The 17,630-nt window shown below is 46.0% G+C and overlaps 1 protein-coding gene and 1 pseudogene across 1 annotated transcript; one reads left to right on the top strand and one right to left on the bottom strand.

Annotated features, from left to right (window-relative positions):
• Positions 1-2,534: 2,534 nt before the first annotated feature.
• Positions 2,535-8,840, top strand: LOC123085123 (two-component response regulator ORR21). Its single transcript, XM_044506716.1, has 6 exons — positions 2,535-2,866; positions 5,113-5,265; positions 5,378-5,776; positions 6,042-6,118; positions 6,981-8,302; positions 8,679-8,840. The coding sequence occupies exons 1-5, from the start codon at positions 2,740-2,742 to the stop codon at positions 8,277-8,279; spliced, it is 2,055 nt and encodes a 684-aa protein (XP_044362651.1). The 5' UTR covers positions 2,535-2,739; the 3' UTR covers positions 8,280-8,302; positions 8,679-8,840.
• Positions 8,841-8,987: 147 nt separating this feature from the next.
• LOC123085125 (hexuronate transporter-like) lies at positions 8,988-10,956 on the bottom strand (annotated as a pseudogene).
• Between the last annotated feature and the right edge of the window lie 6,674 nt (positions 10,957-17,630).

Genomic DNA, 17,630 nt, shown 5'->3' with positions numbered 1-17,630 from the left:
AACTCTGTTCATAACATCAGAACCTCTCAATACTTCATGCCATACTCGAAGAATGCAACACGAGGACAAATGCCAAGAACTTCCGTAAACCTGCAAGTAGCACACATATTTATCGCTCAACAAATCTGCAAAATGGAGCATTTTAGTCTTTGGTCATATAGAGTGAATGTACAATTAGCATTTGATATGGGACCTAACCTCTAGCCTTTTGTGGCCATGGGAACCGGCTGGGACACCCTCAAACCCCCTTTTATTTCAAAAAAGGGATCAACCCCTCTTCAGTCTGATAAGAAGAAGTCAAGTTATTGTTTCCGTATTAAGTAAAGATAAGGAACCCGCCCAAAGGATTTCTTCGGCTTCGGTGGGGGTGTGAGGAGGAAGGCATAGTTAATAAGATGAGGGAGGGGTGTGGTTGTAGGGGACCTCAAGGAAGATATAAAACTTCCGATGGTGATGTACTTGACTTCCAAAGGCTAAAAATGATAGTTGATAGGTAACACACTCCCTTACCCCCTCCGGGGATGGGAACAAAGAAGGGTCTTTAGACGCTTGACTTGACGCCACCAGCAATGCCCGAGACAACTAGATTTCATGATTTTGGATACAACACATGAAGGAACCTAGGAAGGCCTCAATGGACGTAGCTGTCAGAGGGGAGGAGGCAGTGGTATCCTTTGCGAGACCTAGGTTTGGCCATGATGACGAGTCTTTGCTAGTGGAATTATAGCACCCTTATCCCTCCCTCTAGGAGAGGAGGTAGTGGCAAGGGTATTACGCTCCCATACTCTCCCTGAGGGGGAGGGGTGCTTTTGACACTTGACTTTTTTTTTTTGCAAAAAATCGTTCAATCTATCAATAATATGTAGCATTAGTACAAAGATCCCCATAACTGGCAAAAATTATAACCAGGTCCATGGAGCACGTAGCGGTGACTACAAGTATTCGAATGAGCCAAAGGTGCACATCGACATCTTTCCCCTCACCAGAACTGGGAAACCTTGTTGTATTTGACAGTCCGGTAAATCGTTGTGCTAAGGCCCCAAAGGGCCAACACATCGGAATAACAACCGTCGCCAAGGAAGGAAAACATAGACCAGAGGGGCCATACCTGCAATCAGATAATGACTACGAGCATCGACTGAGTCTAGACGGACCCGCTGGAGACCAACGCCGACCAGGATCCAAACAGATTCATCAGAGACCAACGTCAACTAGATCCATGCAGATTTGCCGGAAACACACCTCCACATGCCTCTTTCAATGCTAGGCGCACCACCATCATGGGGATGAGCCGAGAGGATGTTATTCTGACTCTAGGGCAACGCCGCCACCTCGTCGCCCCGACTAGGACACAACAACTACCTCCCACATAAACTGCTGATCATAGGAGGAAGATCACATGTACCGAAGAAGGGCCTACATAAGGTTTAAACCCGAGTGTTGCCGACCAGATGGAAGTTAACTTTCATGGACGAATACGAAGGCCAGACGACTCAACAACCCTAGTCATGGGGAAGAACCCCAACCTACTATTACAACTACCCTACCATCAGGTTCGCATCACCTCCCCTTCATCTGGTGCCGGTAGGCCAATTGAGGAGAGGGGAGACCGGCGGTGCGACAGGGGAGGCGGAGACACATACTATGTTGTTTCCTAAACACTTGGCGTACACCACCGCTAATAGACTTTTAAAGTTGGATCTTTGATTTGGTGGTAACATGAGGAGGCTAGGAAGACACCGATGAGCGTAACTAGCGAAGGGGAAGAGGCAATGGCAACCTTTACAAGACCTAGGTTCTTACTATATCATTTTGTGTTAGACTTCAAAGCAAGCCCATTGATGGGGTTGAGGCAGTCACTCAGATTTGTCAAGCATGCGCTAGCTCGACCAGTGGAAGGAGATGGAGTGGCTAGTGCACGAAAGGAAGGGGGAAGCGGCGAGGAGGACCGCTCTCGTTACGTGGATGCAGCTCGGAGGGGTCACGCCAGTTGTCTAGTATTTTATGGCCAGCGAGGAGGACCGCTCTCGCTACGTGTATGCAGCTCGTACCATCCCGCCAGTTTTCTAGTCCTTTAAGGCAATATTTGCCTTCTTAGGAAATTTATGGCCACGCTTCAAATCCAGCAAATATTAACAGCCGTTACACAGTGCACCACGCCCGGCCTTAGGAAAGTTAATCAATTCCATCTGGCGAAAAGGCGTAAACGGGGAAGGAAATCATAGAATTATGGAAAGAAATCAGTGGAAAATCAATCCAACCTGTTTTCAAAAGGAAGCGCCGGGTAGCCGCCAGCTAAGCGCGCACGCAGCCACCCCAGGCAGGAGGAGGAGGAAAAAAAGACAGCCGCCGCAAGTGGAAAGCGCAGCAGGGGGGAGAGAGAGGAGAGAGAGAGCGCCCCGCGGAATCATTAACTCCTAATCGCTCGCCCCCTGACAGAATTTAATCCCGAAATCTCGTAATTTACTTGCTTTACTAATCACGCTTAGCGATTTAGTCTCCCCCCTCCCTCCTCCTTCCCTCCTCCGCAGCCCACCACCTCTTCTTCCTCCCTCCCTCCCTCCCCTGCGCTGCTGCTCCCTTTCCCCCCACGGCCCTCTCGCCGCCCGAATCCGCGGCGCCGCAGCCGGAGCCCGAGCACGCCGCGCGCACCGAGCCGGATCTGCGGCCGCGATGGAGGCGATTCGCGCGTGATTCTCCGAGGGAGCGACGGGGGCTGGTGAGGCTTCCGCCGGCGTGATGGCGCCGCCGGAGGAGGCCGGCGGCGGGGACCAGTTCCCGGTGGGAATGAAGGTGCTGGTCGTCGACGACGACCAGACGTGCCTCGCCGTGCTCAAGAGGATGCTCGTCCAGTGCCGCTACGACGGTGAGCGGATTCTCCTCTCCTTCCCGTCTCGCTTGCTGCGGTGTGGTGTCGTGCTGCTCTGGTGCCGCCTGATTGGGTGCCCACGTACGTAGGTCTGGCGGCCTATAGGCTCCGTTGCTTCGTAGCTGTGTTTTGGTTTGTCCATAGTTGGAAAGCTCATGCTTATTAGGAGTTTGATTTGCTCTTTCCGTGTTTCTAGGGGATTCTCAACGGTCCTGTAATCCTCCGTTTTCGAGAAATTGTGCCCCCTTCTCCCGGTTTTATCTGTCTGGGGAATGGATTTCTGATGTGTGTTTGATTAAGGACTGGTAATTGCGTTGGAGATCTGGCTGGAGGAAGAATCTGAGCAGGCTCATGTCTATTGTTACTGATTGCTAATTCGCAATACTTTACCCATTAGCACGAGTATTAGGATTAGATTCCGGTGATTCACGCGAGTTTCCAGTTATGATTCCAGCTAGTACATAAACAGCGCATGCAATGTCTCTAGGAATAGATAGTTGATGCGCCTATTTTTTGCCTTTTATTACCGTAGTAATCTTATTTTAGGCCTAATGACCGAAAATGGTTGATGTACAGTTTCGTTCTATTTGGGAACAGTAAGTTAGTACACGTACTGCAACACGCTGTCAATATAATCCAACGGGAAACATGTACCGTCTGATCAGGGCTGACGTGGGAGTGTTTCCCTGGGATGCACGCTCAACCCAATTAGCATCGATGTATCTATTTGCTCGACTGTAATGCCTGTCTCTATTTATTTGCGCAACCTTAATGTTGTTTCTATTATTCACTGCATATATGAGCTCATATGTATCCCTTGCCTATAGATTCTACTCTGGGCGCAAATGCCCAGACACATACATAGGGAAATAGTGTAAGGAGAGAACCAGGCTCCTGATTGTGTTGTATTGTTGTTGCTGCTATTGCTTAATTTTCCTATTCTGTGCATAGTGTACTTACTAGGCATTCATGTGGATGGGTAGCTTTTGCCATAGGAAGCTTGAAGGTTACAACCTTTGGAGGTTGTACCCCCCGAACCGCAGTAAGTGTGCTATGAATGCTAGTTTGGTACAAATCTAATATGTGGGGAGGGGACATATCTGTCTCCATTTGCTGGACATAATGTTCGAGAAAATTAGCATCAGAGGCTGCTGGACTCGATTGTCTTATCTGATGTTACTACAGTTGAATGATTTTTCCGCTTACCCTTTCCAAAGGTCAGTCCAGCATCCTTGACACGTGGCGACGCCATGTGCTTGCTTGTGTCGCAACTAAACAAAGTGGTGGATTTGATTGTCTTATCCAATGTTGCTACAATTGAATGATGTTTCCTACTATAAATATAAATGTAAATGCTAAGTAGTTGGTACCGTTTCGAAAGCTGGTTCAGCATCCTTGGCGGCTTGACATGTGGCACCACCATCTGCTCGCTCGTGTTGCAATCGAACAAGGTGTGCATGGTTTTTCCATGATGGGAGCCATGCTTGCATGGCTTGCACTATTTCCTTTCTCTTCTGGGTGCATGGGTATATGTTTTTAATTCTCTAATAAATTTTGTTGTTGCTTCTCAACCGCACATCAAATAATGATCCATTTGCCTCATTATATTTTGTGCAGCAAGATCTTCACATATGTAGACCCACTTGTACTTATTTCAGTGAAATAAGTGGTCCTGCCTTCTGCGCTCAATGCATGGTAGCCAGCATTACATCTCATGTCGTCTTTGATGAATGAGTGCTCTAACCTATGCCCCCCTTTCAATATCTATAGAAAAGTTGAAAGGCCAAAGGCATGTGACTCCGTGGAGCTTGTAGCGTCTGTGACGTTTTTATTTGGCAAGGTTCACTTTGGGTAATAACTGCACAAAAAATATCCAGCATGTTCCATGTAAGACAAAACCTGAAGTAAGCAGATACAAAAGAAAGACCAGTAGAAAAACGCTCGGGAACCAGAAAATGAATCTCCTAATGTCTCAGGACAAGACATGCGTCATGTGGTAGAAGCACCCTCTGGTTGGCTGCCTGGAGGACACTCTTCCCCGAGAGCTCCCAAATATAGAACAGGACAGCTCAAAACATTTTGCACACCCATGAACATCTTGAAACGTTCTGTCTGGCTATACATGACTTATACATTCGGTAGGCACATTATACTGTCACTGCCAACCAGTGAAATGTTGCTCTATCCAATATATGTTACTGTATTGTTTTCTGCTCCATCATATAATCCTTTCTTTTGTGCAGCTACAACTTGTTCTCAGGCCACGAGAGCATTAGCTATGCTGCGAGAGAACAGGGGTGCTTTTGATGTTATAATTAGTGATGTTCACATGCCTGATATGAATGGATTCAGGTTACTTGAACTTGTAGGCCTTGAGATGGATCTTCCAGTTATTAGTAAGTAAATTCTACTATCTCCTGTGTTCGAGAAAAAGATTCTACTATCTCCTGTTCAGTATGTTCACTTGTGAATGGGATGCGATACTAAAGCTTGTTGATGACATTTCAGTGATGTCTGCTGATTCAAGGACGGATCTAGTAATGAAAGGAATAAAACATGGAGCATGTGATTATTTGATTAAACCTGTCAGGATGGAAGAGTTAAAAAACATCTGGCAACATGTTGTGAGGAAAAAGTTTGGTGGAAGCAAGGAACATGAGCATTCAGGTAGCTTAGATGATACAGATCGGAACAGACTAACTAATAATGATAATGAGTATGCTTCCTCTGCAAATGATGGAGCTGAGGATAGCTGGAAGTCTCAGAAAAAGAAACGGGATAAAGAAGAGGATGACAGTGAATTGGAAAGTGGTGATCCTTCTAATAATTCGAAGAAACCCAGAGTTGTTTGGTCAGTTGAGCTCCATCAACAATTTGTAAATGCAGTTAATCACCTCGGAATAGACAGTAAGCTTTTGTTACCTGCTTTAGTACTTATTCTATCAACTTTGGTGTTTATTACTCCCTCCGTCCCATAATATTGACACTAGTGTAGTGTAAAAAACGCTCTTATATTATGGGATGGAGGGAGTAGTACATTACTGTAAGTAGGATAAAAGTCCTTTCTATACTAGTTTTATCAAGCAAGTGTTGTCTGTTGAACACCTATGATTTAGAAGTATGCCAATTCTCTCCACTTTTGTGTCTCATTTTATTTTTTATATTTCTACAGAAGCTGTTCCCAAGAAAATTTTGGAGTTGATGAATGTCCCTGGTTTAACTAGGGAAAACGTCGCCAGCCATTTGCAGGTTTGATTATTGTCTTCAATGTTCCTACCTTTTTAGTATCCTTAAGGAGATGATGTATTGAACTTATGTTTACTGGTGACTTCTCTATTTTACTGTTTTCTACGCTCCTGGATGTTAGTAACTGTGTACATTTTACACCTCATTATCCCTAGCTCGAAGAATCCTCTCTAGCTTAGTTAGCAATATGAATTAAGGGCCTTCTGTTAGAATTAGTTTTGATTTTCAGAAAATTATGCTTTAGTGACTACAGTGCAGCTTAAATTTTTTTGCTCTAAAATGCAATTGCCTCAAGTTGTAGATTTTAACTAAAAAATATTGTGAGAACATGAATGAATGCTTTCCAATATTTTGGTAGATGTATGACAAGAAGCATTCCCTATTCTTAGTGGTTTGATGCTGACATGCTAGTTATCTCCTCTGTGCATCCCGTTAGTTCGAACAGGTTATATTGCCTGATGTCTTCTGAGCCCAAAACTATACTTATTACCTCCAGATTCATCATATACTCCTTCCGTATCACACATAACTGACGTTTTTGGACATGCCTTCAGTCATATTTTTAAACCTGACTACAGATAATCAGACATCATTTTAATTATTCTGTTTGAAATTTTCCAAAATCATATTTGTAGATTTGTCTCAAAAAATATTTGTTGAATATTATGTTAGTAAGTCTTGTACATATGTTGTATTAATAATCAGTGGTCAAAGTTACATCTTGAAGACCACGTCAGCTGCGAGGGAATAGCAGTTGTAATTTGTTTTTTGCGAAGCAGTATGCTGAGTTGATTTATTGCGGTAACTTTATGTCAGTTATACATGATAATCATGCTGAAAGGAATGCATTTTTTTCTATTTGCAGAAATTCAGATTGTATCTGAAAAGGATAGCTCAGCATCATGCAGGAATGGCCAATCCATATAGTGTGCCTGCTTCTAGTGCTCAAGTGGCCTCCTTGGGAGGACTTGATTTCCAAGCTTTGGCTGCTTCAGGTCAAATCCCTCCTCAAGCCCTGGCAGCTTTGCAGGATGAGCTCCTAGGACGACCTACAAACAGCCTGGTGTTGCCTGGAAGGGACCAGTCATCTTTACGACTTGCTGCAGTCAAAGGAAATAAGCCCCATGGAGAGCAAATAGCATTTGGGCAGCCGATATACAAGGTCCAGAATAATTCATATGCGGCATTACCCCAAAACAGCTCTGCAGTTGGAAGAATGCCTTCTTTTTCAGCTTGGCCCAATAACAAACTTGGTATGTCAGATTCAATGAGCGCACTGGGTCATGTGAATAATTCTCAGAATAGCAATATGGTCTTGCACGAATTGCAACAGCAGCCAGATACCATGCTGTCGGGAACCCTTCACACTCTAGATGTCAAACCTTCCGGCATAGTAATGCCATCTCAGTCATTAAATACTTTCCCAGCTAGTGAGGGACTCTCTCCTAATCAAAATTCCTTGATTATACCTTCTCAATCGTCAGGTTTTCTAACAGGCATTCCTCCATCCATGAAGCCTGAACTTGTTCTCCCAACTTCTCAATCATCAAACAGTCTGTTAGGTGGGATTGATCTGATTAACCAAGCTTCAACCAGTCAGCCTTTCATTAGTAGCCATGGAGGAAATCTTCCTGGTCTCATGAATCGTAACTCAAATGTGATGCCATCACAAGGAATAAGTAGCTTTCAAACTGGTAATACTCCATATCTGGTTAATCAGAACTCTATGGGAATGGGCTCTAAACCACCTGGTGTTCTAAAGACTGAGAGCACTGACTCTCTTAACCAAAACTATGCTTATGCCAACCATATGGATTCCGGCTTGCTGTCTTCTCAGTCAAAAAATGCACAGTTCGGTTTTCTGCAGAGTCCAAATGATATCACAGGTGGCTGGTCTTCTTTGCAAAATATGGATGGTTATAGAAATACTGTTGGGCCAAGTCAGCCAGTGTCCAGTTCGTCTAGCTTTCAGAGTTCTAATGCAGCCCTTGGGAAATTGCCTGATCAAGGACGAGGAAAAAATCTTGGATTTGTTGGGAAGGGTACTTGCATCCCGAACCGCTTTGCAGTGGATGAGATTGAATCTCCAACTAACAGCTTGAGTCACAGCATTGGAAGCAGTGGAGACATCCCTGACATGTTCGGATTTAGTGGACAGATGTGAAGGCTTCTTGGATTTGTAAGTAGGTAAGCATCATTTCGTAGTCAAGTTTGTTGTTTTCAAGGTACTGTTTCTTTTGGACAATAATAGATTTTGTCAGCTTAGCAACATCTCGCTTTCCCTTTCCTTTTGAAGTTTTGATGCATTGATTTATTTGTTGTATTAATCCTATTTATTTTCACTTGGTAGCTCTTGCAGCAACTTTTATCAACTTCACATACTCTTCAAGCTAGTCTGGCCGTAGCCCATTAGATTTATCAACTTCACATACCCTTGTGAATTATGCTAATTAGATTTATATATTGATTACTCTCTTTTCTTGCCTGATGCAAGAACATGTGTTCACATTATAGATTATAATTGAAACGCCTGTTTTCTAACATAATTGTTTACTTTGTGCAGGGTAATCCCTGGAAACAATTTAGTGGTTTGATGAATGGTTGCTCTTATTTTTCATTTCATCTTCTTCTTTTCTCTGTAATTGGTTTATAAAGGGAATAATTTGTGACAGCATGTTGAATCTTGGTTTATAGAAAGTTGTTCGGTTTAAAGAATTTTGAATTATTTGGTCCTGTCTGCCGTAGCTCCTTGGCCTAGTTAACTTGTGTGTTCGTTTAGTCCCATCTAACAGGTCTTTTTTTGTGTAAAATATTTTTCTGCTCATCTAACTCGTATGCCGTCTCCGATACTGGAATTCAGGGAGGCTATATATTATCTGGTACATATTTCTATTTTAGTTTAGAGGATTAACAATTGCATCTGAGATCTTGTCTTGAACATATGGCTGTAAAGCCTGTAAATTGCATCTAGTTGAATATATGGCTGTAAAGCCTGTAAGTTGCCTTCCTGAGTGGACCTACAAAAATATATACAATTTTGTCCATGTAGCCAAGCCTGTCTTAGATATGCTGCTAGTCACTTCTGGCCAGCAATGCCTGGTTTAAGCCATCCACCCCAGTAGGAGTACTAGAAGCAGCATGTTCACAGTCCTCTTCCTCTGGCGCGACCAGAGCCGCCTTCTGCGCGCGCTGTCTGTCCGATGGGTACGTGCAGTAGAGCAAGGAGTAGATGCTGCAGCAGATGGCCATGGGCACGGCGATCTCCGCGAAAACAGCCTTCGCCAGCGCGGCGGCGTTCTCCCGTTCAGCCTTCCCGGTGCCGCCGGACGCCGGCTGGTACCCGAAGACCCGCTCCGCCAGGATGCCCACGACGGCCGGCGCGAACGACGAGAAGATCGTCTCGAAGAACCTGTCCAGCGCGTACACCGTCGTCCTCGCCTTCTCCGGCACGATCTCCGCGAGTATCGGGCTGCAAAGGGACCCCAGTTAGCAAGCAGCGCATGCAAAGAATGGAAAGTTTTGCCACCAGCATTGCTCACTTGTTGGTGGCCGGGGGGCACCAGGGCATGACGAAGCCGAGGACGGCGAAGGCGGCGGCGTACGCGGCCCCGGCCGAGGGGTCGATGGGCAGCGCGAGCAGCAGGACGGCGGCGACCGGGACGGTCGACGCCGTGCTCACCTGCGCCAGCGCGACCCTGCCGGCGTTCGGGAACCGCCGGGCCATGGTGTCCCCGATGAGCCCGGCGAACAGCGAGCCGAGCGCCCCGGTCAGCTGGTTGAGGTTGGTGATGACGCTGGTCTCCCAGTGCGTGAACCCCACGAGCTCCAGCCACATGGCGGCGAAGGTGAGCGCCGTCCACGGCACCGACCCGGCCACCCCCTGCGCCACCAGGATCTGGAACGTCGGCAAGCGCACCACGTCCCTGGCCTCCATGGCGAGCTCTCTGGCCACCGTTGCCGTGCTCTTCTCGGACGTGCTGGGCGGACGGGGGTCCGAGGCGAGGAACCACGTCGAGACGGCGAGCGCGACGCTGAGGAGCGCGAGTATGTGGAATGCCAGGCGCCAGCCGGGGACGCCGAGGAAGGTCGTGGGCGCGAGCAGCACGCCGAGTGTGCCCCCCGTCATGGCGCCCAGGCGGCTCGCCATCCCCAGCCACCCGAACGCGAGCCGCGCGTCGTGTCGTCGCTGTAGTCGGCCGCCAGGGAGTTCATCGCCGGCACCACCAGCGCCAGGCCGACGCCGTTAAACCCTCTCGCGATCGCCATCTGTCAAAAGTAGCAGTGTGTTTTCAGCTGTAGTTCGCACCGTTACAACTATTCAAGTAGGCATGCCATGAGGCGGAGGCTGCTGACCTGGGCAAAAGTGCCGGAGACGCCGACGAGCATGATGGCGACGGCCCAGAGGAAGGCGCCCGCGGCGACGACGCGCGCGCGGTCGTGGCGCGCCGCGGCGCACGCCGCGAGCGGGTAGCACACGGCCTGGACGAGCGCGCGGCACAGCGTGAGGGAGCCCAGCGCGGCCGGGGACGCGCCCAGCTCGGCGCCCACCTCCCTGTACACGGCCGGCAGCAGCGCCTCGTCGGCGCGCTCCAGCAGCGACGCCACCGTCACCAGCGCCAGCGTCCATTGCCTCCGCCGCCGCTGCACCAACGTGTGGGTGCTCGTGCTCACCATTGCTCACTTGGATCCTCTTCGCCTTGGCCGCTCCGGGAGCCCACAAGAAAAGCCCCGTAAATAAGGATCGCTCTCGAGTGAGTCTGGACGGAGATGAGATCAACAGAAAGTCGCCGATAATTTGATTTTGTTGGTCGGTCGCACCGCATTGTGTGCATCTGCACTCTTCTTGGATAGCATGGCATTGCACACAATGTGCATCAGCGCACGTTCTCTTCTTCTGCTGCTGAATTATTATAGCTACGAACGCGTGAGATGTGTTCAACGGGTGATCGACGTCATACGCCACAGGCCGGGCATGTTCGACAGCAACGGATCACCGACCCTCACTGGACACCGGGAGAGGCACCTCAAAACAGACTGCACAGCATCCCTCAGAAAGATTCCACGCATGCATATTTCAATAAAGGGTTAAATTAGATAGAGAACCATCTACAAGCAGCCTCGTTTAACACACAATGCGTCGTACTATGTTTTAAACGGCCATTCGCAACGCGTTGAACTCTCGTGTTCCACGATGATGAGATCTTCAGAACTGTAGCAGCGTCACTGCTTTGATAGCGAAGGCTAGTGAATCGTATTGAAAATTTCGAGTTAATTCTGATCCATCTATCTAGAACACCTATGTGTGAAGCGGTGATAACTTGGAAGACATTTTAGAAGTATGGTCACTTTTCACCACATTTTGCAAAAGTAGTTCCGATACGATCCATATTTAACGCGCACGGGTGCAGAAAGCACAAGCCATAGAACAGATATATGATGAGTTGGCCTACTAGGAAGCTCAACAAGAGTGACATTTAAAAAAACACACACATATATCATAATCGTTCATTAAGCATATACCACGCAAGGCAGAACACTATTAACAAGAGCATCATCAGAATGGTTAACAAAACCAAATCTCACAATCTCATGTATCACCATATTAGCCCGCCGTGGAGGTATAAAGCCTATCCTCTTTCGAGGTTCCCTCAGTTAAGGGGTTGGAAGCTTCCGCGAGGGCCTTGAGACTTCCTCCTTGGTGATCATCTGTCTCTACGACGGTTAAGCTATGTAAAAGACTGCAAAGCTCTGATATCAATTGGAATGATCGAGATGGACATGGAGAGGGTTGAATAGGGACAACTAATTGATCGAGATGGACCTAGAGAGAGTTGAATAGAGACAACTAATTTTTTACTACACTTATCAGCAAATTTAGTTTTTGTGCTACATAAAGTGTGAACCTAAACAATGCTACCATGACATACACAACCTATATGATGTTTGCAAGGTCGAGTGACCAAAGTAAACCACAAGTAAATGAGTTGGGTATAAAATAAGAGAAAACCACGGAGAAGAAGATGTAGCCAAATATTTACTTCCTTGAAGGGAAACTAGTCAGTGTTGGAGGGGTGGATGTTACCACGAAGGCACACCAATATCGGAAAGGCTAACCAACTTCTCCTAGAGATATCACCAAGTGATTCACAACCAGTAGTGGTAGACTTTGAGGCGGCTTCCAAACCTTCCCAAACTTTGAATGCAAATCATAAGTTAATTCCTTCCCGGAGACTCCTATCGCATAAGAGTCTCCAACCACCAAGAGTAACAAACCCTCAATGAACTTAAATTCCTTCGATGGAAATATAGATCGGGGGCTCCTCTCTCTTTTCCGTCAAAAGAGTAGAATGATTTGATTGTGGGGCATGGATGTTACGTGTAACATCTCAAATTTTCAATTTGGAATGTTATACATAGGTCATCATATGCATATCATATTTTATTTGCATTTTGGTTTTGATCCTAGAAATTCTAAGCAACTCAAGGACCCATGGAGAGAGTTGGAAATTTCGTTTATTTTCATATTTGAGTTTTTCTCAAATATTGAAAAGAGGATCATCTTGGTTTTAATTATTTTTCTCTCCAATTAATATTTCCAATATTAAAAAAAATAAAAGAGAGGAGATAATATGACTTCTCCAAAATAAAGGAAATATTGAAGGAAAAATATTAAAATAAAATAAATAATTTTATTTGGATTTTATTGATATTTTATTCGAATTAGAAAAATATGTATCAAAATTGCATTTGTAGGCTAAGAAAATATTCACTTCGTTCTAAATATTTTATTTAGATGGTGAAAATTGTTTTTGGCATTTTTAGATTTTTTTAATATTTATTTAGGATTTTCCTTTTCGGTGGATTTTATTTTAAAAATAAAAACCGCGTTGCCTGACTGGGCCAACGGCCCAGCCGAGCGGGCCACAGCCCAGCGTGCCGCCGCCTCCCGCTCCGGCTCGGGAGCGGACTCCCGAGCGCCGCCACCGCCATGGAGGCCGTGTCCGTCCCGGACACGCGCCGCCGCCCCTCCCCAAGTCGGACCACCCCCCCGAGGCCTTTATAACCCCCCCCGCCACCGCCCCTCCCACCTCGCCTCGCCAGCCGCTGCCGCAAGCAGCAGCAGCAGCGCCCGCTTCGCCACCGCGCCGCGCCCCTGTTGGGGAATGCAGTAATTTCAAAAAAATTCCTACGCACACGCAAGATCATGGTGATGCATATCAACGAGAGGGGAGAGTGTCGTCAACGTACCCTCGTAGACCGTAAACGGAAGCGTTATGAGAACGCGGTTGATGTAGTCGTACGTCTTCACGATCCGACCGATCCAAGTACTGAACGTACAGCACCTCTGAGTTCAGCACACGTTCAGCTCGGTGACGTCCCACGAGCTCCGATCCAGCAGAGCTTCGAGGGAGAGTTCGGTCAGCACGACGGCGTGATGACGGTGATGATGATTCTACCGATGCAGAGCATCGCCTAAGCACCGCTACGATATGACCGAGGTGGATTATGGTGGAGGGGGGCATCGCACACGGCTAAAAGATCAACTTTTGTGTCTTGGGGTGCCCCTGCCCCCGTATATAAAGGAGCAAGGGGGAGGCCGGACGGCCCTAGCAGGGCACGCCAGGAGGAGTCCTAGTCCTACCGGGAGTAGGATCCCCCCTTTCCTAGTTGGACTAGGAGAGAAGGAGGAAGGAAAGGGGGGGGGCGCCCCCCTCCTAGTCCAATTCGGACCAGAGGGAGAGGGGGCGCGCGGCCTGCCCTGGTCTCCTCTCTCTCTCTCTCCAGTATGGCCCAATAAGGCCCATACATTTACCGGGGGGTTCCGGTAACCTCCTGGTACTCCGGTAAAATCCTGATTTCACCCGGAACTATTCCGATGCCCAAATATAGGCTTCCAATATATTGATCTTTATGTCTCAACCACTTCGAGACTCTTCGTCATGTCCGTGATCATATCCGGGACTCCGAACTACCTTCGGTACATCAAAACACATAAACTCATATTACCGATTGTCATCGAACTTTAAGCGTGCGGACCCTATGGGTTCAAGAACTATGTAGACATGACCGAGACTCATCTCCGGTCAATAACCAATAGCGGAACCTGGATGCTGATATTGGTTCCTACATATTCTATGAAGATCTTTATCGGTCAAACGGCATAACAACATTCGTTGTTCCCTTTGTCATTGGTATGTTACTTGCCCGAGATTCGATCATCGGTATCCTTATACCTAGTTTAATCTCGTTACCGGCAAGTCTCTTTACTCATTTCGTAATGCATGATCTCGCAACTAACTCATTAGTCACAATGCTTGCAAGGCTTATAGTGATGTGCATTACCGAGAGGGCCCAGAGATACCTCCCCGACAATCGGAGTGATAAATCCTAATCTTGATCTATGCCAACTCAACAAGTACCATCGGAGACACCTGTAGAGCACCTTTATAATCACCTAGTTACGTTGTGATGTTTGGTAGCACACAAAGTGTTCCTCCGGTACTCGGGAGTTGCATAATCTCATAGTCATAGGAACAGGTATAAGTCATGAAGAAAGCAATAGCAACAAACTAAATGATGATCGTGCTAAGCTAACGGATGGGTCAAGTCAATCACATCATTCTCTAATGATGTGATCCCGTTAATAAAATGACAACTCATGTCTATGCTTAGGAAACATAACCATCAATGATTCAACGAGCTAGTCAAGTAGAGGCAAACTAGTGACACTCTGTTTGTCTATGTATTCACACATGTACTAAGTTTCCGGTTAATACAATTCTAGCATGAATAATAAACATTTATCATGATATAAGGAAATATAAATAACAACTTTATTATTGCCTCTAGGGCATATTCCCTCCAGTCTCCCACTTGCACTAGAGTCAATAATCTAGATTACACTGTAATAATTCTAACACCCATGGAGTCTTGGTGCTGATCATGTTTTGCTCGTGAGAGGCTTAGTCAACGGGTCTGCAACATTCAGATCCGTATGTATCTTGCAAATCTCTATGTCTCCCTTCTTGACTTGATCACGGATGGAATTGAAGCGTTGATACGTCTCCAACGTATCTATAATTTTTGATTGCTCCATGCTATATTATCTACTGTTTTGTACATTATTGGGCTTTATTATCCACTTTTATATTATTTTTGGGACTAACCTATTAACCGGAGGCCCAGCCCAGAATTGCTGTTTTTTTGCCTGTTTAGGGTTTCGAAGAAAAGGAATATCAAATGGAATGAAACCTTCGGGAACGTGATTTTCTCAACGAACAAGACCCGGGAGACTTGGACCCTGCGTCAAGAAAGGAAACAGGAGGCCACGAGGTAGGGGGGCGCGCCCACCCCCACCAGGCGCGCCCTCCACCCTCGTGGGCCCACTGTTGCTCCACCGACGTACCCCTTCCTCCTATATATATATATATCCATGTACCCTCAAACGATCAGATACAGAGCCAAAACCCTAATTCCACCGCCGTAACTTTCTGTATCCACGAGATCCCATCTTGGGGCCTGTTCCGGAGCTCCGCCGGAGGGGGCATCGATCACGGAGGGCTTCTACATCAACACCATAGCCTCTCCGATGAAGTGTGAGTAGTTTACCTCGGGCCTACGGGTCCATAGTTAGTAGCTTGATGGCTTCTTCTCTCTTTTTGGATCTCAATACAATGTTTTTCCCCTCTCTTGTGGAGAACTATTCGATGTAATCTTCTTTTTGCGGTGTGTTTGTTGAGACCGATGAATTGTGGGTTTATGATCAAGTCTATCTATGAATAATATTTGAATCTTCTCTGAATTCTTTTATGTATGATTGGTTATCTTTGCAAGTCTCTTCAAATTATCAGTTTGGTTTGGCCTACTAGATTGATCTGTCTTGCAATGGGAGAAGTGCTTAGCTTTGGGTTCAATCTTGCGGTGTCCTTTCCCGGTGGCAGTAAGGGTAGCAAGGCACGTATTGTACTGTTGCCATCGAGGATAACAAGATGGGGTTTTCTTCATATTGCATGAGTCTATCCCTCTACATCATGTCATCTTGCTTAAGGCGTTACTCTGGTTTTAACTTAATACTCTAGATGCATGCTGGATAGCGGTCGATGAGTGGAGTAATAGTAGTAGATGCAGGCAGGAGCCGGTCTACTTGTCTCGGACGTGATGCCTATATACATGATCATACCTAGATATTCTCATAACTATGCTCAATTCTGTCAATTGCTCAACAGTAATTTGTCCACCCACCGTAGAATACTTATGCTCTCGAGAGAAGCCACTAGTGAAACCTATGGCCCCTGGGCCTATCTTTGTCATATTGATCTCCTACTACTCAGTTATTTCCTTTGCTATTTACTTTGCCTTTATTTTACTTTGCATCTTTATCATAAAAATACCAAAAATATTATCTTATCATATCTATCAGATCTCACTCTCGTAAGTGGCCTTATAGGGATTGATAACCCCTATTTGCGTTGGTTGCGAGGATTTATTTGTTTTGTGCAGGTACGAGGGACTCGCGCGTAGCCTCCTATTGGATTGATACCTTGGTTCTCAAAAACTAAGGGAAATACTTACGCTACTTTGCTGCATCATCCCTTCCTCTTCGGGGAAAACCAACGCAGTGCTCAAGAGGTAGCAAGAAGGATTTCTAGCGCCGTTGCCGGGGAGGTCTACGCAAAAGTCAACATACCAAGTACCCATCACATACCCTTATCTCCCGCATTACATTATTTGCCATTTGCCTCTCGTTTTCCTCTCCCCCACTTCACCCTTGCCGTTTTATTCGCCCTCTCTCTCTATCCTCCCTCTCTATTTGCCTCTTTTTGCCCGCGTGCTTTTTGTTTGCTTGTGTGTTAGTTTGCTTGCTTGTCACGATGGCTCAAGATAATACTAAATTGTGTGACTTCACCAATACCAACAATAATGATTTTATTAGCACTCCGGTTGCTCCTCTTACCGATGCTGAATCTTGTGAAATTAATACTGCTTTGCTAAATCTTGTCATGAAAGATCCGTTTTCCGGCCTTCCTAGTGAAGATGCCGCTACCCATCTAAATAGCTTCGTTGATTTGTGTGACATGCAAAAGAAGAAAGATGTGGATAATGATATTGTTAAATTGAAGCTATTTCCTTTTTCGCTTAGAGATCGTGCTAATGCTTGGTTTTCGTCTTTGCCTAAAAATAGTATTGATTCATGGAACAAGTGCAAAGATGCTTTTATCTCTAAGTATTTTCCTCCCACTAAGATCATCTCTCTTAGAAACGATATTATGAATTTTAAGCAACTTGATCATGAACATGTTGCACAATCTTGGGAGAGAATGAAATTAATGATAACTAATTGCCCTACTCATGGTTTTAATTTGTGGATGATTATACAAAAATTTTATGATAGATTGAATTTTGCTTCTAGAAATCTTTTAGATTCGGCCGCGGGAGGCACTTTTATGGAAATCACTTTAGGAGAAGCTACTAAACTCCTAGATACTATTATGGTTAATTATTCTCAATGGCATAA

Source organism: Triticum aestivum, chromosome 4A (assembly GCF_018294505.1).
Source record: "Triticum aestivum cultivar Chinese Spring chromosome 4A, IWGSC CS RefSeq v2.1, whole genome shotgun sequence".
Classification (NCBI taxonomy): Eukaryota; Viridiplantae; Streptophyta; class Magnoliopsida; order Poales; family Poaceae; genus Triticum; species Triticum aestivum.
Note: the sequence above shows the minus strand (reverse complement) of the source record. Positions and strands in the feature narration are given on the sequence as shown.

Coding starts and splice junctions, on each gene's coding strand:
- LOC123085123 (XM_044506716.1), top strand. CDS start 2,740: ATGGCGCCGCCGGAGGAGGCCGGCGGCGGGGACCAGTTCCCGGTGGGA. Junction 5,266..5,377: donor GATGGATCTTCCAGTTATTA/GTAAGTAAATTC, acceptor ATGACATTTCAG/TGATGTCTGCTGATTCAAGG. Junction 5,777..6,041: donor TAATCACCTCGGAATAGACA/GTAAGCTTTTGT, acceptor ATATTTCTACAG/AAGCTGTTCCCAAGAAAATT.